Source organism: Copidosoma floridanum, unplaced genomic scaffold (genome assembly GCF_036245765.1).
Source record: "Copidosoma floridanum isolate Cflo_tuat_1 unplaced genomic scaffold, Cflo_Japanese_pri ptg000001l, whole genome shotgun sequence".
NCBI lineage: Eukaryota > Metazoa > Arthropoda > Insecta > Hymenoptera > Encyrtidae > Copidosoma > Copidosoma floridanum.
Window position 1 is genome coordinate 17654782 of NW_028321878.1, and position 27805 is coordinate 17682586.

The 27805-nt window shown below is 43.1% G+C and overlaps 1 protein-coding gene across 2 annotated transcripts in view; it reads right to left on the reverse strand.

Annotated features, from left to right (window-relative positions):
• Positions 1-365: 365 nt before the first annotated feature.
• dac (dachshund family transcription factor) overlaps positions 366-27805 on the reverse strand; it is a 392393-nt gene continuing 364953 nt past the window's right edge. For both annotated transcript variants that reach the window (XM_089591784.1, XM_089591754.1), the window contains 4 exons: positions 15846-15992; positions 14212-14535; positions 5846-5932; positions 366-2340 (listed from right to left, as the gene is read on the reverse strand). In XM_089591784.1, the coding sequence (XP_089447910.1) occupies positions 2288-2340; positions 5846-5932; positions 14212-14535; positions 15846-15992 (611 nt within the window). In that variant the 3' untranslated portion in view covers positions 366-2287. The remainder of the gene's footprint in view (positions 2341-5845; positions 5933-14211; positions 14536-15845; positions 15993-27805) is intronic.

The window sequence follows — 27805 nt, forward strand, 5'->3', positions numbered from 1 at the left end:
GGACATACGCTATGATTACGTGAACTTTACAACACAAGTATGCCTTAAAATTGTTTTTTTTTCTTTTTCCATTTGTTTGAACTTACAACTAAAGAGACTTTGTACACGGAGCTTAGAGATTAAACTTTGACGACGCGATTTTGCATCGATCGACACTTTTTTTTCTCTCTACGAAGTGTAGCTCCACTTTGACGGGGCGATTGATTTTCGTGGATTTTTTGGAAAGATTTAAAAATTTTTAGGAATAAAAGTACTTGAAATCATACATTTGATATATCAAACTCGAAGTAGTAAATGATGAACTACATTATGTACAGAGCAATACGAAAAAAAATTTTACTAAGAGGATTGAATATTCTCTTTGAATCGTGGGTATACATTATAAATATAGTGAATAAAAAAATCTTTCCTCTTCGCTACAGACGATTCACTCTGGTGGCACTTGGATCGTAGAAAAATTTTTTGAAAGTCACGCTCGCCCGATCAACCAATCGAGAGATGACCGAGAAAAAAAAATTACCATCAATGGGCGTACGAGTTTTGCGTCGTGTGTATAATAAGTGGTTTCGTGTGTGTTTTTGTGTTTGTTTAATTACTCATATATAAATAAAACATTAGCTTGAATACGCGCCCAGGTATTTCCAACCGCTATAATCATCCCCCTTCTATTACGTTTTTTCTCCCTAATACGCTTACTCTTTCTTTCTCTCCATTTCATGCGTCACGTCTATCGTCTTCATTTTCTTCTTTTTTTTTTTCATTTTTATTTTTTTTTTTTTTCTTGTTAACTACTTCATAGTATATATATCATACACGACCATTCAAACTCCCGATCTCTTACACGGTGATACGGTAGTTTGATCTTTCGGAAAGACTCACTTTGATTACTTGGACTCTTTTTCATCCTTCCTTTTCTATTGTGTTTCATATGTGCTTTGTATATATAAACCGATAGTTCGCGGCTTTAAAAAATCACACGCTAGTCTATACAAAAGTTTTCTTGTCAACTGGGCCATCCTGAACGAGAATCGCTATGAATGTATAGAGAAAATTGATTTTTTTTTTTTTTTTTTAATATTTGATTATTTCTCCTTCTCGGATACACAATCATAATAATAATCGTGAAAATTCGACTATTCGAGATAAGGACGCGCTGTCGTCATCTTTAGTCTTTTAAGATGTTTTTTTTTTTTTTTTCGTTTATCTTCAAAATTATCGGATCCACAATTCGCTCGCTCATTTTTTTTTTTTTAGTTTGATCGGCCTTTGCTGTTTCAACGACGTAATCGCGTCACACATATAATAATTACAGTTAATTAATGAATTGATGCTGCTGATGAATTATAATTAATGACGAACGATGATAGCAATGGGTGCGATGTGATAATCAATAATTTTTCTAAAATTATTGTTATAGTTATTATTCATGACAACGACAAAGTACGAACGAGCGACTTTTACTTGCGTTTAATATTAATTTATAATGTATGTGTGTATTTATACCTTAAAAACTATAGTGGACTAACTATTGTAATTCTTGTTTCTCCCTCGTCGTCTTTGTCGCTCGATCCGCTCGCTCATTACAGTCGATTCTGTCCATATACTCGTCTCGATTTTTATGTTTTTCTTGTTATTTTCGTCAATTTTTGGATTAACTCTACTCACGTCTTACAAGACTATCACTAGGAAATCGCACTCGCACTCTCAATCGAAAGCAGTCTTTTGTAAATATCTCTTTTGTACCGATCTACTCTAGTCCCGCATTTTCTCTCAACGTCATCGCGCACGTACTTATCAACGTTTAATCAAAGAACTCAGTCATCAAATCACACACATGCACGCAAACACTTGTGCTACGCTAATAATAATGTATACCCTCTCGTTTCGATTCTTTTTCTCTCTCGTGTACTCGTCATGTACTTCATTTGTTTAATATGTATATATTTATACGTATTTATAATATTTTCACTTATGTATAATATGTATATGTGTACCTGATTCGCGCGTCACTTCACACCTAATACAGACTCCATCCATCATTACCGAATACCTTGTGCCTTTCCTCTTTGGAAAGCCCTTAGCGAGCGTCTTCGACCCCACGTATGTGTATGTCGTACTCTCAGCACCGACGAGTTTTCACCGAGACGCAAGTATTTTTTTTCCGCCCATTTGCCGCTGCATCGCATTATTCCGCTTCCTTTGGGTCCTACGATGGCAGTTGAGAATCGGAGCAGCGCTGCGGTGTCGGCGACTGCCGGTTAGTTCATCGCGCGTTGGCCGAGCTCTCCTAGGTCGCGCTCGTGAAGAGGACCGAGTTCTTGTAGTAGCCCGTTCGTGACTCTGGAACAGTTGTGGACCCATGAGTTACTATTTCGCGAGAAAACATTACTTGTGTCAATAACTATAATGTGAATGAAAACAGAAGCAAGTACTTTATCAGTCAAAACTAGTAAATCAAGTATTTGTTTATGGAGGTTGAAAGAAAAAAAACAGTGACGTAATAAAATATACCTTGTGGTTAACTATCAAAGATTTAATTGTTGACAAACATTTATTAATTGTCAATGAAAAGATTTATCAGTCACAAGCAATTCTTTCCATCGTTGTACATTTAAGGATCTATAAAATTTATATTTATTTGCTCTATTTTTTATTGGGTTGAGTTTGAGGCGTAAAGCCATTGTATTTCGAGATAATAGGTATCAGTCACGAAGCGGGGATTGATAAGTTTTCTCAGTCAACTAACCAGGGCAGTGCAAAATTTTCGAGAATTGTTTTGCGATAAGACTTTGAGTGATGGATTCTAAAGACTCACCTACGAAAACATATTTTTAGAACAATCTTTTGTTGTGTACGTGATATTTCGGTTGTCTAACAAGTTAATTAACCTAAGCATCAATCACCAAGTGTTATAAAACTTCGAATACGCGTAGAACACGTGTTGTTTCATTTTAGAAAAAGGTTTGGAAATAAGCCCTCAAACGTTTTTTTTACTCTATTATTACATTAAGTTTCAACCCAATCTGAAAAAAAAGATGAAAATTAAATAAAAGGACGGTTTTACATTGCCATCACTCGTTTTACCACAAGTTTCTGTGTTTTTCTTTGCACTAAGTATTTAAGGTTGAAGTGAAACCCGATTTTAAAAGTTTTTTTATAAATTTCAAACTATTAGTGATTCATTAAATAAGAAAATTTGCGCATACGGACTTTGAGACCATTAAAATTAGGTTTTTGATTTATCCATAATTTGATAATTGGATGAAAATATACGTAATGCAAAAATAAAAGTCTAGAGCTACTATCTAACCTCGAAAAACTTTGTGGACCATAGGTAAAAAAATTGTATTTGATTAGTATTTTTTTTGTGTTTTGCTTGTTCGCAAAGTTTGACGACGTTTGGCAATTGATATGTAGATAGATTTTGTTGTCACTGAGTATTCCGTTTCATTGATGTCATTTAATTTATTATAGCTTGTAGTAATAAGAATGAATGAATGAAATGCGTTGATGGGTCTTAACAAAATTCTGAAATTTATTAGTAATGAGTGTTTTGATTTGGATTGGAATAGAATTTAGCTTACTCAGATGCACTTATGTGAAAACTATGTATGTATGGCATTAGAGCCCAATATAAGAGCTCCATTGCTTTGTAAACAATGATACCAATATGGGTCAAAAATTACCTGAAAGGAACCACCCCTTGAGTTTTAAGTAACATGCATTTCTGGGGATGGTCAGGCATGAGCCCACATCAAGTTCGTGATGTAATGTTGCCTTAACAATTACGAAATACCGTTCTCGTTACACTGAAGGACAACGACTAGTCATCCAAATTTTTTGTTTGTTTCAAACCTCAAACTGTTTCTCCATAACGATTGGAAAAACAGCCAATAATAGAGAGAGCGCCGAGGGACCTGATCGTTCCGTGACTCGAAAATCACAGTTAATCGATGAAGATGGGCCAGCACTTTTCGTCGAGCGCGAGCTCCCCGAGCCAATTATTGCACGGGCAGCCTTTCTAATCAGTCTGGGCGCCGGGCACCGTCAGTCGCCATCACCGTATTATTATAACTGGCCGCCTCAGAGGCAGGAAAAGGCCCCGTTGCGCGCGACTCAGGATTACGAGACTCTAATGGGTCGTCGTCTCGCGTGGATGTCAGGAGGACCTCATGATTGCCCCTCCTCGACTGCAGCGACCCGAATTTTTTGTCCGTCGAATTTGCCACGTATCTTTCCATTCGAGCAAAATGACAATCGCGGAAGGAAACGAAAATCCATGAAAAAATGAGCGATACTTAAGGAGGGAAGGGTGTGTTAACCCAGAGAAAAAAAGCCGACGCGTAAACTTTCCGGGCTCCAACTTCCCCGTTACCCTATAGTGGAGGATTTCTTGCGCAAGAGCTCCGGCTACCGGCGATCTCCATTTAATTGAAATTTTCGCGAAAATCACTAGCTGCGAGGAAGGAGAGAAAAAAAACTCGCGCCTGTAATGCGTCCCGCAAGCCTATACACACCGAACTCCGAGGGAAATCCAAAGAAAAGCCGAGCCTTCTGGTGGAAGTTTGCTCGGGCCACTTGGCGAATGATCGCGAGCACTTTTTGCGCGCCGGGGAAAACTTTGCCTTGGGCCGGGTGTGAGTGCACGTTTAACCGTCGGAGGGAACTTGGGTGGCCGGGGCACAAGAAAAGACGCGATACGGGAAAACCGGGGGAGGGTGAGCCGGCAAGTTGCAAGCTCGAGGGCGCGAGTTTCTAATTAAAGATCGAACTTTGGATTTCGGCCGGTGAGACTCTCTGCACGACTGGATTTTTTTTTTCACCCCGAGAGTCTCGGGAGGAGTACAGTGTGGCGGGGAGTGGGTTCCTTTTCCTTCGTGTTTTTGGCACGTTGGAACTACCTTGCACTTTTTGCGGTCGCTCACTGAAGTCGATTAAAGTTTCGGAAAGATGTTACAAATGGGTATACAATCGATGTATCACAGAGTCAAAGTATAATTTTCATGATTAATGGGATTAAAAATTCACAAATAAAACTATTTCTGTTATCTTTGTACCAATGTATTCAGAAATACTAGAGTGCGACTCGAGTTAAATCTCATACAGTATAGCTGCTTGATTCAAAGTGTTTATTAGTATTCAATTTTTAATTTATAGATTTTTTGTGGTATTATTTCTCAAGAAAGTATAGTACAACAATTTTTGACAATAATCTTTAAGGTTTTGGATATCAAATTAAGCTTTTATTTATAGTGTACTAATGTTTTGTAATATTCGCTAGTTCAAATCAGATTTTTTATAGGTAAGCTGTTTTTTTTTCTAGTTTACTACTTCATTCCTTTATTTACCCCACTTGCTCATGCTTCATTCTGCTCCGAATGATTGAAACTAGTTAGAACTGATTCATTTTTTAGAAAGCCGAGAATCTTGAAAAACCAATGTCATGCACCAATTTTTTTAATGCAATTACGCGCAGGAATAGTTTTACATCAAAAATTAGGTAATCTATTTGTTGATAAGTATGTAATTTGTATCTAATTCAAAAAGACAATTGTGTATCTAATGAAAAACCGGTAGACAAGTCATTGCTTACACAATGAAAAAAAAAAACTCGTTTATCGCACGTCAAGCGATGTTAATCATTAGACCATCGTCATTAAATTTCCATTCATCTTTCCTTTATTAATTGCAAATTGCGTTTGGGACGCAACGAGAGCTCATCTTTCCGGCTAGCTTGGACAGAAGCCGGTCAAAAGCGTACACCGAGCAACGATAATGGAATAACACGATGACAACGGGGCTCATAAGCGCTGCTTGGAATGGCAATTAAAAAACATCAACGCACCTTGGAGTGGAGACTTGACCTGGTCCCTCTCGGCCGTCGAGTGCTGACGCGACTTCCTCTCCATCTCGTTAAACTCCATCAGAGATTCTGAAACAGTGATGGAAAACAAAAAAAAAAAAAAATGCTCATTAGATTGACACTCGAGTATGACCATTATTGCGCCACCTTTTCCTTTATAAGGTTTTCCTTGGAACCCCGTTCCGTCCACCCAATCACCAAAAAATATTCCTCGCACAACCAAACACAAGTATTTACACCCAACGGACTCGACTTCCGCGCAATCAATTACACACGCGAGCTCCCAAAACCCCGAATCCAAACCAATCCCACCGGCTCGGGCAAAAACAACCCCCTCGCCCTTTGCTCGCTCTTATTTCCCGCAGCCCCGCCACCAAACGTTTCCGCATCTTACGCATTTCGCGCTGATAATCCGTCCCTCAGCTCTGGTGAAAAGAAAGAGGAGCAAAAGCACACGTAAAGGACGTGGTCGTCGTCGTCGGAAGCTCATCGAGCCGCGAATTGTGCGGGGGGGGGGATGATGAAACGCGGTGGTAATTAGCGAAGGGATAACGCAGGCGTGAAAAGGAGCCGGGGAGAAAAGCGCTTTGCTCCTGAATTCAGCGGAAGAGGATTATAACGCGAGAAGGGGTGGAAAATGTCCCTTTAATGGCATCGGGTTAACCCGTTCCGTTCGCCAAGCTAATCGCGCGCGTCCGCGTGTAATGTGGGTATGTTGCTCGTTTGCCCCTTTTTCTCACTATCTCCTGCTCACTCGGATGGGCGTGTATTGCTTACGCAGAGCCTTTGGTTTTGAACGGATGGGGGTTTCGGGCTTTTCAATTTAGATTCTCGGCAGTTTATTGTTTTGCTAAGTATTTTTTTTCATTTTCAGTAGTAAGAGCTCGAATGGTCAGCCTGGACTACGCGTAGCTCGGTTGACCGAGGTGGGGAGGAAATGATTTTTCAAGGGCAACAAGAGGTGAAATTTCGAAGAATCCATTAGTCCGTGCTTGCGAAATCCTTCGAAACGAGGACGAATATACGGACAGACGGAAGAAGCGAACGGGTCTCGGCTAGCAATTGGGGTTCATGGCAAAGAGCCCTGGGGCGAGGACAGATCGAGTCGGGATGCGTGAAATGCCACCTCCTTGGGCAAAGAGCAATAGTAAGATCCAATTGTCGAAGCCATCAAGCTGATGCTCGAGCGCAAAGTGTATAGACGTGTGTGTGTGTGTATAAGTGATGGTGGGACAGGGCGTCGAAAAGTTATAGGCCGAGAATCAAAAGTGACGCGTGTATGTATATGCGCTAGGCGAAATATGAAGGGGAGAGGATGATTCGAGTTCTCTGCAACTGTAAACGTCGAATGGATGTCGAGGGCTGGCAAACTGAAACATGCGTGGTACAATTTAATTTTTAGGGTACAATAAGTACATGTTTCCCTGCGAAACGATAATTTTTACGATTGTGTGAGAAAATTAGCTCGAGTTTGTTGCATGTGCATTATTTTTGGAGTCATTTTACGTAGACATGTACAATCTATTGTGTTTGTAGAGTATTTCTTGCCCTCGAGTGTAAAGTTAAATTGATATCATAGCTGATATTGTTAAAAATTGGCAACATTGGTATTAAAGTAAATTTATAAAAAAATAATACTCTGTATGAATACAATGCCCCTTCGATGGAGCCGAAGCCTATATATTATACAGGCCTCATAAAATTCCGAAAAGTGAGAAAAACGTAACAACCCTTTTATCTCCTACGAGCAAGAAACGCACCTAAACACTTTGGCCCCACGTGCAAGTGCAAAGACTTTAATGAAACTAAAAAAAAAAAAAAAAAGGAGATGAAATGAGAATTACGTATTCGTCCAGGCACCCCGTGAACTCAAAGACACTAAGCGACGCTTGAAATTTCCACCAATCCCCCACCTCGAGAGAGAGAGCTGCAGATATGACGATAGCGCGCGGACGTAAGGTCCGTCGTATACGCGCAAACATGGACCCCGCACGCACGGGTCGCCGAGAGAGAGCAAGCAAAGCTTATAGAGAATCGCTCGCGGCTCCCCGAGATTCCATTATACGCTTTCGAGCAACAATAGCTGAGGGCCGTGTTTCACGGCTTTCTCGCTATCTCGGGTGCGAATCACGCACGGAAGACCTCTCGGCGGCCGGTGTTTGCCTTTCGAGCCGCGCCCCAAATTACCTCGCGCCTTTATCCACCCCCCTCTCTCTCTCTCTCTCTCACCCCGTAGACTCTGACTGCCGCGTCGCTTTGCTCCGTCCCTTTGATATACCCAAATGACAATTTAACTGCTCCGCCTGTACGTACGTAACACGCACGGAGGACTACTGACTCGTGTTGGCTTTGCTGATTCAGCTTACACTCTTCGCACTGTACGCACGTGTGAATGTAAGTATGTATGCTCAGGAGGTGCAGAAAAGGAGCAGTCCCTTCACTCACGGTCCACCAGTGGGGCTTAGCCGATCCGCGCGGGGCTGGGTAATTACACCTCGGGCGTCTGGGATTCGCGGTCCATAATCGCCGGGGCAGTTTAGCTCGTTGGTTTGCTTTGTGTCGGGCATTTGTCTCGAGCGTGTCTTATACGTGCATCGCACGGGTGGACCGTAAACGCGAGGTTTGGCAGCGTGAAAGGTGACCAAAACTCGGGGGAATAAAGGCCCTATTGGCTGTGCTTGGGTGAAAGAGCGAGTGAGAAATCCAACGAGAGCTACTCGTCTTGGCCCCGCGATGTGTACAACACTCAACCTTGACAAATCAGCTTGGACAATGGGAACGGTTTGGGTGCTCCACTGCTCTTTTTTAGCCTCTCCTTAAACGATTGGCATTGTGTACCTTCTGTCCGGAAGAAAAAGAAGAAGATACTCGGGTACAATCGCACAATACCATCAGGCACAGCGGGGGCGATCGGAGCGGGTGTTTTTTGCACTGCTGCTACTGCCTCCTTTTCTCCGACTCTTTGGTAGCGCGCACAAACACACATAGGGGGGACTATGACTTTGCGCTTATACGCGGACGAGGGGGAGGCTCTCGCGCGTAATTAACTCCGACACAATGCGCTGCCTTTCTCGGCTGTACGTGGCCCTCGTATGCGCGGCTCTCATTCTTTTCTTTCTCTGCGCCTCTGAGGCATCACTTTTTGGTCCTTCGATGCTGCACCGATCTCGGCACCGATTGAGGACATTTAAATCGTCCAGACATCACAATCGTATGGGAAAGCTGTGCGCGTTTTCTAGAAAATCAGCGATTTGAGGAGTCTTTTATGAGGAAAGGAGAAGAACAAAAAATGAGTAAATGAACAGCGATGGCAAAGACTCGCTTGGCTCGAAAGCGAGAGAGAGAGCGTTTTTACCTTGTGGAGGGCTTAACTGAATTTGGTACGGCGAATCGAGCAACGAGAGAAAAATGGAATAAGACACGCCAGGATTGTTCTCCATGGCCCTCGAGCGAGTGAGAAGGGGATTCTCCCGCTCTTCTTCGTCGCGAAACGAATTGTAGGAGGTACGTACGAGTGTGTATTCCGTGTAGAGGACGACGCGACGAAAGAAGCAATTTTGAGTGTGTATATGATATCGCGAGTAAAAGACTCCTCTCGCGTAATGGGTCAAAAGCTGCAGTGGAGGCTCGCGAAGGTAAGGAAAAAAGGAGGGACGACGTTTTTAATGCTCTGATCTTTATGTAAAACGAGCGCCTTTTCCGGAGAAACGGCAAGCCGAGCGTGAAATTGTGTGAATCAAAGGAGGATAAAAAGCCGAGAGCAGATCCAAACGACGGATGGAGGACGACCGAGGGATGGGGGATATAATAAGGGAAAAATGATGATGTTGGAGATATAATGTTTTTCAACTGGTGATGAAAAAAAAAATTTTTTTTTTCCCCTCTACTGTAGAGACTATCGTGTATACATGACTAGTCCAATGAATTTTCGTGTTGTTGTACTTGTATCGTTCAATCAAATTAAAGTGTACTGTAGTAACAAAAACATAGTAATGCAAAATGGGATTATAAGGTTCAATTAAAAATATAAATGATTTTAGATAAAAAATAAAATAATTATACTGTGAAGCAACAAAGACAATCCCAAAAAGTAACTTGCTTCAGGTACCTCCTTGCTTCTACATTAAACGGACAGCGATAAACTGTCTTTTTTTTTTAAAACCAAAATTCAGTCATTTCGATCTCGTGCTTAAAATTAAAATTTATTTTGTTTTTTCCTACACACCAAATGTGACACTCCAATCCCACCTGAAACCACACCAAGTGAGTAAGGGCTGATGACGTCCGACAGTCGATCATTATAGTCTTTCAAGTCGAAAGCTCCACGCCTAAGCTCGGAATCACCCGTAGACGACTTTGCAAATAAACACCTTGTAAATAAAGAAATGCCGAAAGAATAAGCGTATGCAACTCAAACCATTGAATTTACCAACCAACATCCATTGTATAACCCAATTGCCTTTTTTTTACCACCGCAAGTTTCAAGCTCCCGGAGCAAAGCGTAACCTCGTTCCGCATAAATCCACCGATATTTTCAGCACCGCCGCTTTGAGCTTGTATATGCGCGTTGAAGCCATATTCCCTGGTATATAATATACCGTTCTCGCAATATATTCATGCGCATCTCAGGGAGGTCACGAGTGCGCGCGCACGTATACATATATTAGACTAGATCTACGCGGGTAACGCGCGGAATAGCAAACTATCAGCACGTTTTCGCACAGCTGCGCATTTATACAAGTCTCGGGGCGGTGTACACCTACATTTCAGATGAAACGATATGCATACCCGTGTATGCACAGCCCTGAGGAGTAATCGATACACGTTTGGCTTTCGGTGTATTGCCGAAGGTGGAGAAAAATAATACAATGTTGGTTGGTCCGTTGAAAACGACGCAAACGTTAAAAGTAATATAACAAATCTCGTGCATGGAGTGTAATTCCCGAGCAATTTCAAACGAGATGATGGTAAAAAAAAAAGGAAAGAGGAATCAGCAGCGGGGATTTTGCATCGCAATAAAAGTGTAGCAGCGCAGGGAGAGGAAGGAGAGGGTCGTTACGAAAACGAGATCGTTCCCGACAAACTGATATCGCGACGAGGCGTACCGGGCGTTACCCCACACACACGCACAAGCTCAACCGTATGTGCGGAGGAAAGAGGTGTTGTACGGTCTCGGTTGCCGCGAAATTATTGCATATATAAGTCGGAATATTAAATCGTGTCTCGAGCGCAAGGAGCCTCGGTCTCCTTGCTCGGTGTCCCTCGTCCCCTGCATCAGCCGTCGAACGTGCAGTCAAATGAGAAACAAAAGAAGCACGAGGACGAGAAACAGGAGGCTAAAAAAATAAAAGAAAATAAAGAGTATAAAGTGTAACGTAGAGGGGAGGGGAGGTCACAATAACGCACGTAGGAGAAAACGAGATGAGGAATGAATCGGGGGAAAAGGGATGCGTGTGCGTATGTACAATACATATACAATGCGTGGAGTACATACGAGAGGTTTGTATAAGAAGGAGGGAAGGCGAGAAGGAGGACGGGGGGATGATGTTATACATATGTTGGGCTGATTGGCCAAAGATCTTTTGCTTCTCCTTGATTCTTCGTTTTTTTTCTTTGTTCCTCCACCTTCGGCTCGTCTTCTGTTTTTTCATATATTAATAAAAGTCGGCGAGAGGTATTTCGAAAAATGCGCGAGAGATGAATCGATATTATCGAGATTTATGGCAAAATTGGGGTTTATTATTCTTTAGAAATTGATACCTTGCAATCAAATTTCCATTTCGATTATGTACCGCGCGAGGCGAGCTTTGAAGGTTCTCTGCTGTCATGTTGCATGTATACGTTTTTTTATTTTTTGTATAAAAACGATTCGCTTATGCTTTTTTTTTTTTTTTTCTGCATCTGGACTCGGCGGGATGTGGAGAAGCAATGAAACATGCTGGCTACTAAAAAAATACATTGGGTTCCTTTTTTTTTTTTTACTTATCAACAGAAAATTTAAACTCGTGTTTGAAAGATGAGAAAAGCGTGGTACAATATGCAAGAGACTGAAGAAAACGAACTGCGAAAATTGGAGTATAAGAGTTGAGGAGTGGGAGGAGAGGACCGACAGGTAACGCCACTGAAAGACGCGATGGTCGCCAGGGAAATTACGATGCCAGTCAACGTCTACCGCTACTGCAACTATATAATACTATATATTTATATACGGTTACTACCATAGTTGCCCGGAGAAACGTAAGTATATGCACAGAGTTTGCATTGCTACGGCAGCTATTCTCCCTTGCGTTACTTGAAGGCTTGGAAAAATGACAAAGAGCATAGCAACATTTAAAGATAAGCGAGCTTGAAAGCATGAGTACGGTTGACTCCATTTTAGGTCTTGCAGATGCGACTATTGATGGAGAAAAGAAACAGTTTTTGGTGTAAAGGTTTGCCAAGAAAAAGCGATTGCAGCATATCATAAAATACCTTGGACCAATATGCAACGAGGGTGAAACCCGAAAATCATACAACCCTCCCGAAAACAATCGTGCCAGCGAGCAAACAAAAGGAGAACCGCTGGCGCGGCTTTTATACCAGAGTACACGAGTCGAAGACAGGCAGCGGCGAAACTACATCAACGACGAATAAGGTGGAGAGGAAGGTTTCCCTCGCGGGGCCCCCCGTAAATGCCCACCTCGGACGACGACGATCATCCACCCTCCCTCTTTCTTCTCCACCTTAAATCTCCGTTGTTTATTGCAAATGGATTCCGCATGACGAGACCCTCGAGTATACATGTATATGTACGCGTATGTGTTGCGGAGGAGGAGAATAAGAAGGGCAGAGAGAAAAAAGGAGACTGTTCTTATGTATGTACATTCTGACAGGGCTGATTGCGTTGTGCGCGCGCGTATGTATATATATATGTATTATATATAAAGAGAGAGAAAGGTTGTCAGCTTCTGTATTCGAGCTTTGTTGCCTTCGTTTTGATGAGGATGAGGTGTTACTTTTTTTTTTTTGTTGCGAGGGAACAAGGAGGAGAAGAAGAAGGGAAAGATGAGGGGAAGGGAATTGGGTATGTGGCCCCGGACGCTTGCCGAGGTTTTATTTTTGCAGGTGAATTTAAATTTACTCGGAAAGTGATTGCACGGCAGTAGCGCGGCGGCATCAGCTCGATTCAGCTTGATGGAGTGGAATGTAAATTTGCCGGCTTTGTGTGTAGCGCGAAGAAAGTGAATGCGAGGATGCGGATGATTAATTTTTTGTTTGGTGCTCTGTTACTTTTTTTCTTTATTTTTTTTATTTTTTTTTTTTTTCAGGGGGAGGCTGTGGATTGTTTTTTGTGCGTAAGCTCTTCGTTCTCGTGGGCTAAAGAGTTGTGATTAAAACGTGTGTTCCCTGTAAGGATGCACTGGTACACATACGCTACTCTCTTGGTTGAGTTTTCTTGTGATCAAATGGTTCTTCGTTATAACTATTAAACATTGAGTTTTTAAGCGCTTAAGAGGTAACAAAGAGTATAATTTCTGGTAAATTAAAAGAAGGATTTGAAATAGAGTTTATCTTATTTTTATTTCAATGTTAAAGACACACTAGGAAAAACTTTCGTACCGATTACTCAAATGTCAAACAGTATTAGTTCACAAAGTAAAGTTGACACGTATCGAGTGGGTTTGCTTGAAGACTTGAAAGATGTGCATTTTAATAGCGTAATTGTGCTGAAAAACTTTTGTGGACTTGTAACTCGACGAACCTCACATCAAGACTACTGTTTCTAATTTATAGGATTACGACTAAAATCTTATGACTATTATAAATGTTATAACTTAGCTAACGATACTAATAATTTAGCCAACAAAATCAATAGTTGAGCTAATGATATCCATAGTTTATTAAAAAAAAAAAGAAAAAAAAAGTGACGCGGTAACTAACGCATACTGTGTAAACGTAAATGTATAAGCTAATTTATTAAACAGATGAAAAAACGAAATTTGCAGCTTAGCTAACGATACTGAGCAGCTGAGCTTACAATATTCATAGTTTAGCTAATAAAATTTATATATATGAGTTCACCGTACTGATAGTTGAGCTTAAAAAAAATCAACAATCGAGCCAATAAGGTTGATTAAAAGCTGAGCCAATGAAATTAATAATTGAGTTAATAAAATTAGTAGCCGAGTTGAAAATACTGAAGGTTGAGCGAGCCACATCAATAGTTTGACAACATGACTGAGCTTAAAAACGAGATGCATTACTTTTTATCGACCCAACTGGTTATTCAACCAGCGTTGATCATTCAATCTACTCAATAGGTAATGATATGTTTAAACTCGATGTGAAAACGCCCATAACCAACGAACCTTGGTAATTCTGCCAAAAAGCGGAGGTCTGGCTGTTCATGAGATCGCTGTAGCCCCAGGTCTTCTCGGGCGTCGCCGACTGCTGCTGCTGGGACGCGGACCGCCCGCTACCGATCTGCGGAGCGTCCCTGTACTGCTGAGCTTGGGCTGACTGTTGTTTCTGCTGTTGTTGGTCCTGTTGCTGTTGCTGTTGGCGATGCGTCGACGACTGGGAACTCGACGACTGCGACGTCTGGCCCGGCTGGACGACCCCCGACTGCGAGTGCGCCGGCGAAGCATCGGCCGGCTCGACGCTCGCACGCGACGACTCCACCGTTATGCTATCTGTGGACCGAAACGAAATGTTTATTGGTTACGCTGACCAACAAAATCTTTGACTTTGAAGAAAAAACAAAAAAAATGTATGGAAACTTCTCTCTTGGCGATATCTTGGCTGTATCTAATTGCGCGGGGGGGGGGGGGGATTATCCCATTGCAAATAACGGCGTATTTAATTTTCCCAAGGAAAAAGCTCGGTATTTGTTGAGAGGCCGAACCGGTCGAAGGTCCCGTCGTTGGATGAAGCTCGGCGAGCTGCTGCTCTCGCCGAAGATTCAAATCGCGACTCGACCGGGGTAATTGCCGGTTGCACGAAGTCGAATATTTTTAAAATTCAAAACGATACAACCGTTACGTGTTGGCTCTACCTCTTTCTCTTTACAGCCCACGCGACACGTTGCTCCTTTATCTCGCAATGAAAATTCTTTCTTTTTTTGATAGGTAACGGAGACCCCCAGAGTTTTCAATTTGATGCTCGAAGCAATAAATTAGAAAATTCTGGGCATTTGCTCATAAGAAGATAATTTTTTTCTCACATGCGTTATAGATGCACAGACAACGATATTTCTAAACAGAATGGGTCAAAAAACGCGCTACGAGTATACATTCCAAGCGAAGAACCGAGTTCGGTAAAAAGCCACGGTCAGCTTACGAGCTGAGATGGATGAAAAAAGGTCCTACCATGGCTCTCTGATATCCCGTCTCGCTGGATACTTCGGGGAAAAAGGAGGGGTTAATGAGCAGATAAGTCGAGAGCGTTTTTTTTGTTGGGGGATGGGGAAAGGCACCCGGTGTACATTTGGCAGAGGTAGCTCTCGCGTACAGTAATGTACTTGGGCCTGCTCGGGAAAGTGGGGTAAGGGGGGAGAGCAGCGTTTGATTTAAAATTAATATCGCGACTCTCTGGAGCTGACAGGGGTAATCAGCGCGCGCTCGGGCTGCGAAAACGGCAACGCTCCTTCGCGGAAGGTATACACATCGGAATAAGAGATTTCACTTAAAGGGTTTCGTGTTTGAGTTTTGGTAGTGACAGCAGGGGAACGGGGGAGATGAAGCTCGACGCGGCTTTGGGGGTGGGGGAGAAAGTTTAAGAAGCTGTGGGAGCCATGCCGAGTTCTCGTGTATGAAAATTATTACGTATTTACCGAGGCAAGTGAGTTTTGCGTGGAGGGAGGGAAGAGGATGGCAATTAGCGAGCGGTTTCGTCTGTGTGCGTTGCTTTGGATCCTAATCATCGTTCAAAGATTTGATGTGTACTCACGAAAGGAAACTTTGGGGGATGTGGGACTTGGAGAGAGAAAAACCAAATGGTATACCTGTGATGGCTCGGACTTGCTCCGGCGTGGCTCCCGTGGCCTTGAGCGCCTCCTCCAGCTGCGTGCGCCGCTTGACTTCGAGATCCAGCTGGTCTTGTATCTGTTTTCTGACCCGCCGCTCCTTCTTGAAACGCTTCTGGTAGGACACTGAAACCACACCGATTTCCAAAATCATCAGTCACACTCGATAAATAACTAAAATTATATCATTGTACGGTAAAAAATATGATGTTGTTAAAAAAATGTATTAAAATATGACGAATTTACTAAAAAAAAGTTTCAACTTCCAACAACCTACCAAGCGAGTGATGAAAACACAAAGCGTAGGGACATCGGTCAAAAGAAGGAAGGTGATGATAGCACTCATTGGTATAGGTGTACAGGAATCCTTTCATCAAAACTGATTGTGATCTGACACCTGCTTGCGTACGGGGGCACGCGCCAGACCGCATGGACAGGAAGACACAGGGAAAAAATGAAGAAAAAAAAAGGAGAGAGTTCGCCAATCGTCGGGGAGTCTTGTGGTTCGCAGTAGGTGGTGAGGCAGTCGCGGCTCCGAGGATGAAAATATCATTAGAGATGGACCGGTGCCCCTTTCCCGCGGGGGGTGCCTTGTAGAGGACCCCCGAAGAGCCGCTGACAAGAGTGCGATTCTTCCTCTCAAGGCTCGTTGGCTACCGGTTGGGTATATAATATACGCTCTCTCTCTCTCCTGCTAGGGGAACAAAGACTTCCGCCGATCGATCGTAGGCCGCCGTAGCGTGCCAATCACCACCTGCCGATGATGTTTCCTTTTCGACCCTCTTTGCGCTCTGCTCCTCCTCCGACTCTTTTATTCCACGAGGGTATTTTATAGGGATGAGGGGACTGAGCTGTGATGGAATTTTTGGGGTCCTAGTGCAGGAGAAAAAAGTCTTGGCGATTGCTTTCGTGACTCTGTCGTTTTTAAACGCGCTCGCAGAGCTACCATGTCCAAGCATTTGAGGTTTCGATGGTAGAATTCCTTATTGCACCGACTACGATGTGGTGCACCGGTATTACGTTAAAGTTGCCAAACACGGGGACCCTTTACATGCCTGGGCCAGAGTTGCAGTCAACGGGTGTAAACGGAAACGCTTTTAATTTTTGATTGAGGAGCGATGTGCCACTTGATGAATTTATCGAATTTTTCAAGATAAGCATCTTAAGAGGCCCTGGTTTTTTGGGAAATGGAAAAATTTCGGTCACCTCTGTATTTCTCAAAACCATATGAAATGTAGTACAAAACAAAGTGTAATGTTCAAGTTGATTCAAAAAATTTTTTGTACTAACGTAACATCAAACATTACCATATTTTTCTGGATGTATACACACAGAAAGAGCCTTGAAACCACATGGTTTAACTGGAGAGTTTGAAAAACAAAAATGAAAAAAGAAGGACAAAACAATTTCCATTGGAAAATTACCGTTCAACGAACACTACTGTATAGACGCGACATTCCTCGAACAAATCCCAACAATTCGGTGCACGTAGATCAAACAGCCCCAACGACAGCTGCAGTGGAGCGATGCAAAAGTTCTTCCCGATGATACGCAAAAGAAAAGGAGAGGGTGGATAAAGGCTGACGGGGGGGGGGGGGGGAAGACACGCGCAAGAGTCTCTCCTCTGCGAGGAGCACCTGGAATTCCTACAGGCAACTCTTCCTCCTCCTGCAAAAGCCCCAAGTGGAAAGTTCGGGGTATAGGAGGGGACACGGGCGTGCAGCCACTGTATCCTCCATGCTGCAGTGGGCCGATATTCCGCTCCGATGCTGCAACAATGCAGCTCCGATACGGGGGAGGCGCGCACAATACGCGACACGATAGACCTCAACGCGTGCGTCGCATTGTGTTCCAGCTGCAGTCGGTCTCCTCGCTCCGGAATCTGCCTTCCACCTCCCCCCCCTTGCACGTATGTATACGAATACATGGTCTTGTCGGTCCGCCTTATTGTTTATCACCCGTCCCTGTCGTCGATCACTGGCCGCTCTTTTCCTTCCCGCAGGGTTCATTTTTTTGCCGATCTGTTTTTGCTCGCATATTTTAGTCGAAAACACGTCATCGATACCACTCTCGAGTTTCAATGATCGGTAATTCACGTGTCGTAAACACAAGTACAGCGAGATCGGTTTACGAAAAAAAAGACCCACACCGTGCAATTATCGCGTTTTGAGAGTGACGCCGGTCTTTCGGTGATTTTCGCCACATCGGAGGGGCCATTTGCTTACGAGCGTCGGGTTACAGCAAAGTACGGAATCGCCGCTAATGCCGATGTTTCGGAAATGATAATATAATATACAGCCTTCATCGTCCACGCGCCTTGGACGGTTCGTTCGCGTGTGTGGTAATGGTCACGTGTAAAAAAAAGGGGCACCCAGTACCGATTTTTCATTGAGAGTCGATACATATAGACGCGTCAGAGCTACTCGATCTCTGATTGTTCTTGCATGTAAATACAATTTTTCACCTTCCGATGCGAGATTTCACCGTAGAGAACAAGTTCATCATAGAAATGTGTGTTCACAGTAAACATGCGCAATCATATAAGCCTAATACATGTGTTCTGTCATTGCAGGAGATCTAGTGTAGTTCCCGATGGAAGTGACTAGCATTTGGTGCCAGACGATAAAAACGTGATGGGACGCGGGCGATTCCAATTACGATTAGATCAGCTCTCAACTCGTTGTCCGACCCAACTTATTGTCATTATCATTGTTGTTATTATTTATTCCGTATACCGATCTAAAAAGTCTCAAATTCCCCACGGCGCGTCCGAGAATCAAAAAGTTAATTGCTCGCGTTTGCATGTATAATACGTATAATAAATACCCTCGACGAGGAGAAAATGCGAAATGTATAACTCACGATCGCTCTCTTTCGCCTCGGCTGCATCGACTACTCTCGTCCGAACGCGCGTACGGACGTGTAATATATAATAATCGACGCGCGTGATCCGATGGCCGGGAGACTCGGCTTGTGCTGTACGCGTATCGGTATATATACATATATATATATATATATATATATATATATATATATATATATATATGTATAGACGTGCACGCACGCGTCGATCGGTATCGGCTCGATTGGCGGCTCCTTTGACGGCCTCCATCTCTGCGTTTTAATTATATTTTCCGTCATTGTGCTCACATATATATGTATGTAGCTTCAGTGCACGCGGGGAGGATTTATTTCGTGCGTGGGTACAGATTGCACTTTTTTCCCCCCCAAAACTCAATACTGAGCTCTCTAGCTTTCGATATATTTATATGTTATTCCCAAGGTGTGTGTGAACGGAATCGCGAGTTTTTTTTTTTTTTTTTTTTTTTCCAGCAACTCCTTGCGGGCTGTGCCTCCGCGTATATTATACATGTATGGTTTTTCTGCAATCTCACATTTTTGTATGCACGGCACGGGGGAGGCAGAAAAATAAAGTTGAAGAAGAGCCGAGAGAGAAAAGGAGCGGGGGAGGGGGGTCGGCACATATAAAAAATGATTTTAAATTGCGTGACGCGAAGGAAAGACAGAGAAAGAGAGAGAGAGGCGAGGTGAGGCTGCAGTAGCGGCGCCGCTCGACGCTGTATACTCGTCCCGGAGATTACCTTTCCTGACAGCACCAGCTAGCAGGAGAAAGAGAGAGAGCAAGGAGAGTAGCGAGTCGGTAGCGCGTAGGCGCTGCACGTCGCCTCGAGGCACCTCCGACTTTCCGACGTGATACACACACACACAAACACACGCGAATATGCGCGTATGCAAGTGAAGTACCAACACACAGAATCGCCCGGATGGATGTACGTGTGGATAAATCGCGTATAGCTCCGAGCCCTCGCTCTCTTGGGATTCTATAAGTATATACATATACACGGAGATGCCGGTCTCTTGCTTCTTTCTTTCTTTCTCCTCTGTCTCTCTCTTGCATACATTTGCCCATGCATACATGCATATAAATATATGTACACATGTAGACTCGTGGTGATGATATTGCATTTTACTCTTGTCTTTTGCACGCGTGTATGTGTATTTATTACTGCACGTCAAACACCGGAGCGGAGATATTTGTACATATATATAGAGTGAGAGACAGTTTCGTTTTGCAGCTTATTTTGCGGGTACCTATATACGGGCACGTAAGGAGTTGCGTCTCTCGCTTTTGCGGCTTCCTGTCTTTGCTTCACGAGGTGTGGGCGTGTATTGTAGTATAGTACTGACACGCGGGTTTCTCTTTATTTTTTATTTATTTTTTTTTTTTTCATCGTGCGGTTTCGACGACGTTGTCTGTTTTGAACTCACGCTTGGCTATATGGAAATTGCAAAATATAAATTTCTTTGTCAATATTTTTCTATTTGTCGTCCAAATGTACAGGCTCGGCGTGATACAATACCCATATTGGGGAAGATAACGTGAAAATATAGACAGTAACCATAATGTACCTGGTGTTTTACGTATCATTTGTATGGGCTGAAAGTGTCATTCGTGTGGAAAAATTGCAAATCGGCAAGTTGAGAGCAACCCTAACAACCAATATCCCCCTGGTACCACGTAATTTAGAGTTATCGGACGGAGAAAAGAACGAACCACCGTCTACAGGGTATGTAGGTCTATGTACGGTCCACGCGAGATGCGACAGCAGGTGAGCGAAAAGACATGTAAATGTAAAGGACCTACGGGTACCGGGCGTATATCCAAGAGGAGGAGGAGCGAGAGGGACACGCGGCTGGACGTACGATTGCATTCGTACGCATATATATTATATAGTAGAGCGCAGTCGTATACGGGAACGGCCGGGAGGTGCGCGAAGAGGAGAAAGAGGGAAGAGAGGAGGCGGTGAAAAGTAGGAGGAGAAGAGGGAAAAAAGGGCGGGGGGGAGGGGGCGAGCAAGCGGCTTATTATGATGCAAAGATGGCGAGCAGCCGCTCTCGGCGGCAACCCTAGAATTATCCGGGCCACTCGCCATTGGCCGCCACCGCGCCAGCAAACCACTCCTTCGCTCCCTCTCTCTCTCAGCTCGGCTGTCTGTGCCACTGCTGTTTCTACTGCTCCCATGTACACATCGTACACGCTACGATATGTGTTGTTCGAGTATTATATATGTGGTTTAGCATGCACCAACTCTCTCTCTCTCTCTCGCGGTTGCATGTTATAGGGATCGTAAAACATTATACTCGCGAGAGGGAGATTGTATACACGGAATAATGGGAATGGCTCTGTATCCCCGAATCATTATTTCCCTGAGTTATCTGTATACGGCCTCGCGACTGAAATAGTTTTGTTCCCGCAAATATCATGCTGTTGATAAAAATGCTTTATTTGCGTTTATGGAGGATTTATATACTTTTATTACCAGGTCTTGAAAATATCGGTCTCACGGAGGCGCCGCTGTTTGTACGAAATAAATGTTGTGTCTGACCATACACACCGAGAGCGGAACTAATCTACTGAAATACCAGAATCTCTATCGAATGTGGTGGACACGATTACTCTCGTTTAACTGGTAAACAAAGAAAATTAAAAATCACTGTTCTCTAATTCAACCTTTTCTTCTTGTTCTAAAAAAAAAAAAATGTTTAAGTGTTGCGTGAATGCAAAAAAATTCATATGAATGCAAGAAAATGGGACAATTGCTCTCTGTCCTGTTCGCAAGCATCCAAGCAGTGATAATAACAATAATAAATCATCCAGTCGAGCGACCGCTTTTTGCGCGAGTTTGCCTTGAAGCGCATTAAACAGCAGGCAGGTAGACACGTGCGTTACACGTATATTATGCTCTCCATGCGTGTATACTATGTATACAAAACCATCGGCTGTCGATACTTTCTGGAGCTTAGTCATTACGGCGCAGGGACTCTCGTCAGACTGTGCCAACCGATGATTATTTTTACTTACATTCTCGGGCTCTCTGATTTTTTTTCCGCGTCAAACGTTTATTGCTTGCGTGTATGTCTACGTGCAGCTTTTTTTGATTTATCTGACGTTGATTTTTCCATGGACATTTTTTTTTTTACTGTTTTATAATCCGTGGGATATTACGAATACACTGGATGTTGCACGAAAAGTTTGTTAACGTGTATATACTTTTTTTAAAGTATTGTTTCGTGTAAAATTGAGTTAAATAACCGTTCTGAAGGTGGCATTTATTGTTTTTTATTTCGTAACATTTTTACACCAATGGAACTTTGGCTTTCGAAGTTTCTAATATAATTTTAAACGTCTTAATTATACTGTGTACTTAGTCTCAAAAAAACCAGTGTAATTTATGGAAGAAAAAAAAAAATTGTGCAAAAACTCGCATCAATAACAATGAAACGGAAAAAAAAACACAAACAACGCAAACAGTGGCGAAAGATAGAGAAAGAAGCTTATTAGGTAATGCGGAGTAAGCTCTCCTGTCCCTCTGTTCTCCTCCTCGTCGGTCAGCCCGTCAAAATACATCAGCTACCGCTGTGCACTCGCTCAGAAAGTTAGCAACTCGATCGAGCCGCTTCAGCAGCCTATATATATATATACACTATTTCGTCCCTCTCTCTCTCTCTCTCTTGCGCCCGCGCTCGCTCGTTAACGTTGTCCTTGCCTCATTTTTTTCCATTCAACCTTTCGGACTCCCCACGTCGACGACAATCGTCACGCTCGCGCTATACATTTCCCTTTCTTTTGGATGACAAACAACCATCAATCGTGTCCCGCTATTACATTCAGAAACTACAAGTTTGTGTGTATACATGGAAATCGATGGGTGGAGCAAAAATTCGAGGTACCTTGCGTATACATCGATTTATGCGTATATATACAACAACTGGTCTCTGCCTTGTTTCGTTTGTTTTTGTGATTTCTAGTTACGTGAAAATGGGCCTGCTTAGGAAATTCATAAAAAATTTAACATGTATTGACAATGTCTGGTTATATGGGCTATAACCTGTTGCAAACGAGGCTTTGAGACTAATTTGTTGGGCCATAGTTAATGATAGTGCCTTTTGATTGGTATTAAACAAAAGCTCAAAGTAGGTGGTTCGTTTGAGAATAAAATCCATAAATTTTCGCTCCACATCCAACCTTTCTTTAGGTATCAGCAATTGGGCAACAGACTATTGCAAATAAGTAAAGATATACTTGATGATGAAAACGTGGAAACTGCGATCAATCTACTTCTTCAATTATCAAAGAAGTATGACCTCGTTAATATAAATGAGACTATTTTAAAGCTGGTGTCTTTCATAAAGGATAAAAGTCACATCTCAAAGATCTGTTATAATATTTTTACCAGATGCCATACAATCCCCTTTCAAGTCTTACCCAAAAGAAGAAGAAGAAGAACCTTTTCTGTATTAGTCCAAGTATCAAGTCAGAACACAATCGTAATGTTGTAACCATTGAATAAGTACACTGTTTGCTATGATGATCACTTCACCTCTATCTAGAAAAGAATCTTTGCTTCCTCGGAAACTTTTAATACGTACAGAGACAAGGAATCCAAGTATAGCAGGAGCGTATAAGCGTATTGTTCATTTGTGGGCAGCTCTATTGACCATTCGGCACATCTGCCACAGCCATAGCTTTGGAGAATCGCTGGTTCGGGCCAAAGATAACCATGAGAATAAATTTGACGAAATGAAAAATATCGGCCTCCATAGTCGCGTGCCCGTGGCCCGTCTTTTTTCCCCTATTCCTCAGCCCAGTAACTACACACACAAAGACCGGAAAGTAAGGATTCGCTGCGCTCAAAATCGGCCCGAATAATTACCATACGCGGCAGAGTCGTAACGTTTGCACCTCGTGCTTACCTGTGTATTTTTCGGAGCCAAGTATAGAGGCTCCGCTCTGATGGGGTTATTGGAGAACGAATCTATATAATTTGAGAGAGAGAGCTACACTACTCCCCTCCTTTTTTTTAACCCTCGGGGATGGGAAATTAGTGATGCGCCCAGGCAGTGCGTTTATTGTTGTAGGCCGTAGGAAGAAAAAACTCCAAAGCAAATGAGAGTAATTACAACAGGTGGGGCGTATCGATTAAGCGATACCCATTTTTTCCATCCACCGAATTTCAGGTACTGCAATCACGGAAGAAGAAGAAATAGGACTTCAATGAATTGTAAGCAAAATTGCGAGTTTAAAGTTTGGTCATCGGATGGCAATATAATTCCTCGATACACCAAGAAAGTGTTGGAGTCACGTACATCCCAGCCACGCGTACCTGCACACTCGGATGGGACACGTTGTATAAATAAGGTGGCCATATAATACGCCTACGTACACGTAATGTAAACCCTCGCACCCTATATAACCCCCCCTCCCCCGTGTACCTCCATACCGTGGAGAAAATACGCGCAGTTAGCATGCGAGCGTTTGTCTCGCGGCGACGTGTATATGTATACAGTATGTACATGGAGCGCTCAAGGAGAAGAGGTATTAGAGATGTATGCACACCTCTCTCCACTACGATGGCTTCCGCCAGCCCATCCTCCTCCTTGATGCTCCTCGTAAGAGCGTCATTACGATTCATAGTCCGCCTAGCACGAAACTATCGCGCCGCCGACCGACCCTAATCTCGAGCCGTTTGTGTACAACCCCCCACCTCCCCCCCCCCGGTTACAGTGTTGTTGTAGCTAGCTACTACCTATACGACCCGCTGGAACAACCATGAGAGCGGCGGGAACCGCGTACACGTTCATTGGCAGGGGTGATGGGAGGCGATGCTTACACGCAGATGTGTTTTCCCTCCATCATCTTATTTATCGTGGAAATGGGCTGTTTTGGAGCGTTTGTTCGTTAAAGGAGTGCGATTGTCTAAAGAGGGTCCAATCCTTATTACTGAACTAGCAACTGCACGGATGATGGATTCTTGATAACGATCCGACGTCATATAGTTGTACATCTATTATATCCTCGTGAGTGTCATTTGCATAAGGTGCAAGAGGAAAGTAGACGAGATGGATCGGCGTGTGTGCGTAAATGTGGTGGAGCAAAGGTATAATGTATATACATGACGGTTTGATGCACGGGACAAGCAGCATCTGTACGTCATATACTCGAACTTACGTGGCTATGTGTATACGTGTTATATGCGTACAAAAGCCCGTCTGCTGAATAATATTACACTTAACTCTCTCTCTCTCGAATGTATAGCCCGATGATTATAGTTGGAAGAACGTCGATAGTAGTTAGAGCGTATATCCTGTGCGAATGCTAATTCGCCGGAGCGCCGCCGCCATGGCAGCGTGTGTACCACTTGTGTGTGTGTGTGTATAGGGCCCAAGCGCTGCCGGCAAGGGCTCGTGGGTTTAGAGCGTTCGACAGACCAAGAGGAGGAGGAGGAGGAGGACGAGACGGACGGCGAGAGAAGCGTTTACGAGAGCGTATGCATATAACCCCCGTTTTTCTTCTTTTTTTAATCCCTTTTTTTTTTTTCAGCCGATTAAAGGATTAAGGTATTTGGAGGATTTGCTGCCCCCTGGCCTCGCGCTGCGGAGCTGTGTATATATGGAAAGAGAAAAAGTCTTTTTCTTTTATTTTTCAAAGATTCATTTTTTATTTTTTTTTGTTTTTTTTTGGCCCTCTTTCTTCATTTGCACGCACGCGTACGTGTACCTATATATACCCATGGTTTTATCTTTTTTGGCTAGTCATTTGAGCGTTCATGCGTGGGCTTTTTATTTGTGGGCTTGTAGCAGCGATGGACTACTCTCTTTTTGTATCAAATAGCCCTTAAGACTACCTGTGATCTTTGCAACATCTTTGCGTTGTTTTTTTTGTGCAACTTCAAGTTAAACTTCATAAATAGGAAGGATCAAACGGATAATCTACGAGTAGCTTACAAACGAGTAATCGGAAACCTTAGGGATAGCCTAAAGATAGTGCTGCACATTTTCTGTGAATACTCATCTCAAACCTATCTTTTTCTGAACTTCGTTCCTTTTGGGTACACGATTAGCTAATCAGAAAAGAGACTGATTTGTTTGTGGAATTAGTGGAAATTAGTTTATTTGTAAATACGGACGTGATTGTACTATTTTAAAGAAATTTTCGTACATAAGTATTAGAAAAACACGGAAAACCTTTCTATGGAAGAGCTGAGTAGTTCTGTGAACTACTTTTAGTAAAATCCTGCAAAAAACTGATGTAATTTACATGTCGCATAATTTACATAATGGAAGAATGACCCCTGGCAACTCTTTAAAAAAACTACTTCAGAAAGCTCCCTTACATCATTAAGTTACCAGTGACCCGTCTTTATTACTTGTTGGTGATATAATTCTTGTATACATTTAAATCCACGTTTGTTACAAACATTGGAGTGCATTCAACAATAGGTCATTTTGTATGTAAATCATTTAAAGCTTCAAGTGAAAAATACAAATAATTATTCATTACTAGTCAACGAATGCTCTGTCTCGTGGCTGTTACACGATTTTTTTAATAAATATTTAATATGTACAGAAACATGATTTTATTAATAAAAAAAAAAATTATTTTTTCACGGTTAAATCCATGTTAATAAACACTGAATAACCACATCCTCCAGTAAATGAATCTTTCTATTGAAGAATCATTCAGAAAGACTGTGCACGTACACACGAAATAGTATGGATCTAAAAAAATAAAATAAAATCTACAATCTCATTGATAACGTCAAATTTAAGTCAACAACATTTCCACCTTACATCTTTTGTTTTTTGCACTCAAAGACACACACAAAATTCGCATCTCTCAACGATTTCCCTTGAACCTCGTTTCAGCCCATACACGCGCTTCGAGACGACGGAAACAGATTTCCAGAGAATGAAAAACCTGTGTTGCGCCAGGCGCTCCAACTTGCCGCATCAAATATCAATTTCTCATGGGCGACGATTTTTTCACGCAGGACGACCAAGGAAAGACACCCCCCCCCCCGCCCTTGGGGAAGGCCGGCCACTCGAGCGCCCAACGACCAAAGTGAAAACGGTATGGAAATGGAAATCGAAATCCACTTAGCTGCCCAGTCGGAACATCTCGGAAGGGTCGTCCGTGTTTATCTCCACCCGCCGCGCCCCACTCCAGCTCGGGGATTATATTCGCCTCGATTTCTTTCTCCTTTCTTTTTTTTTTTTTCCCCCCATTCGGGCTCAATTTGCCCGTACATATGTGCACGCGAGGGATAAGGCTTTTACGCTTCGAGTGGATTAGGAACGGAGTGGTGATTGCTATTCTTTTTTTTTCTTGTTTCGTTCCATCGCTCCAACGAAAAACAATCGATTTCATGAATTTCCAAGTCACTCCATGGAGAAGTGACTGGTGCGTTTCTTCTCGCTCCTGCAAGCATTTGTGTACATGTACGTGCAACAACCACCGGGGACCCGCCGATTCGTAAAACGAAGAACGCCGGAGGGAAAGAATATGCTCTCGCATGAGGGAATACGGCTCGCGGGAGCCAAGTTCGACCTCATCACGTGCAGGACGGGGTTGGGGGAGGGGGAGGGAGGTCAAGTCAGTGGCTTGGCTAGTCGAGTGGAAAAAGGCGATGCATTTTGCTTACTTGCTCGGAGTGTCCAGCGCGCGTGTGGTCCACTGGATGTCGACGTGGAAGGGCCTGGAAGGGGGGGGGGGGGATGTAGGGAAAAAAGGGCGCTAAGAGGGCGAGGGAGGGAGTATATATACAGGCACCGACGACAGATTTGCGGCGCTTGAATTACGCGGCCGTAAAGTAATACGAAAATATTTTGCCGGGGACAACTATACGCAATATACGCACGTTACTCCATGCGCCTCGTATTTGTTTGTGCGCGCTCGGCGTACCGACACGTGTAAAGTACGCCGATGGTGCGGGTCACTCGAGAGCAAACTCGGAGATCTGGTTACCTCCTTCCTTTTTTTTTTTTTTTTTTTTTTTTCCTCTCTGTGTAACGCTCGCTTTCTGCCCGGCTCCCTTAAAACGCGCCCGAGTATGTACAACGCGCAGATTTCGTTACAC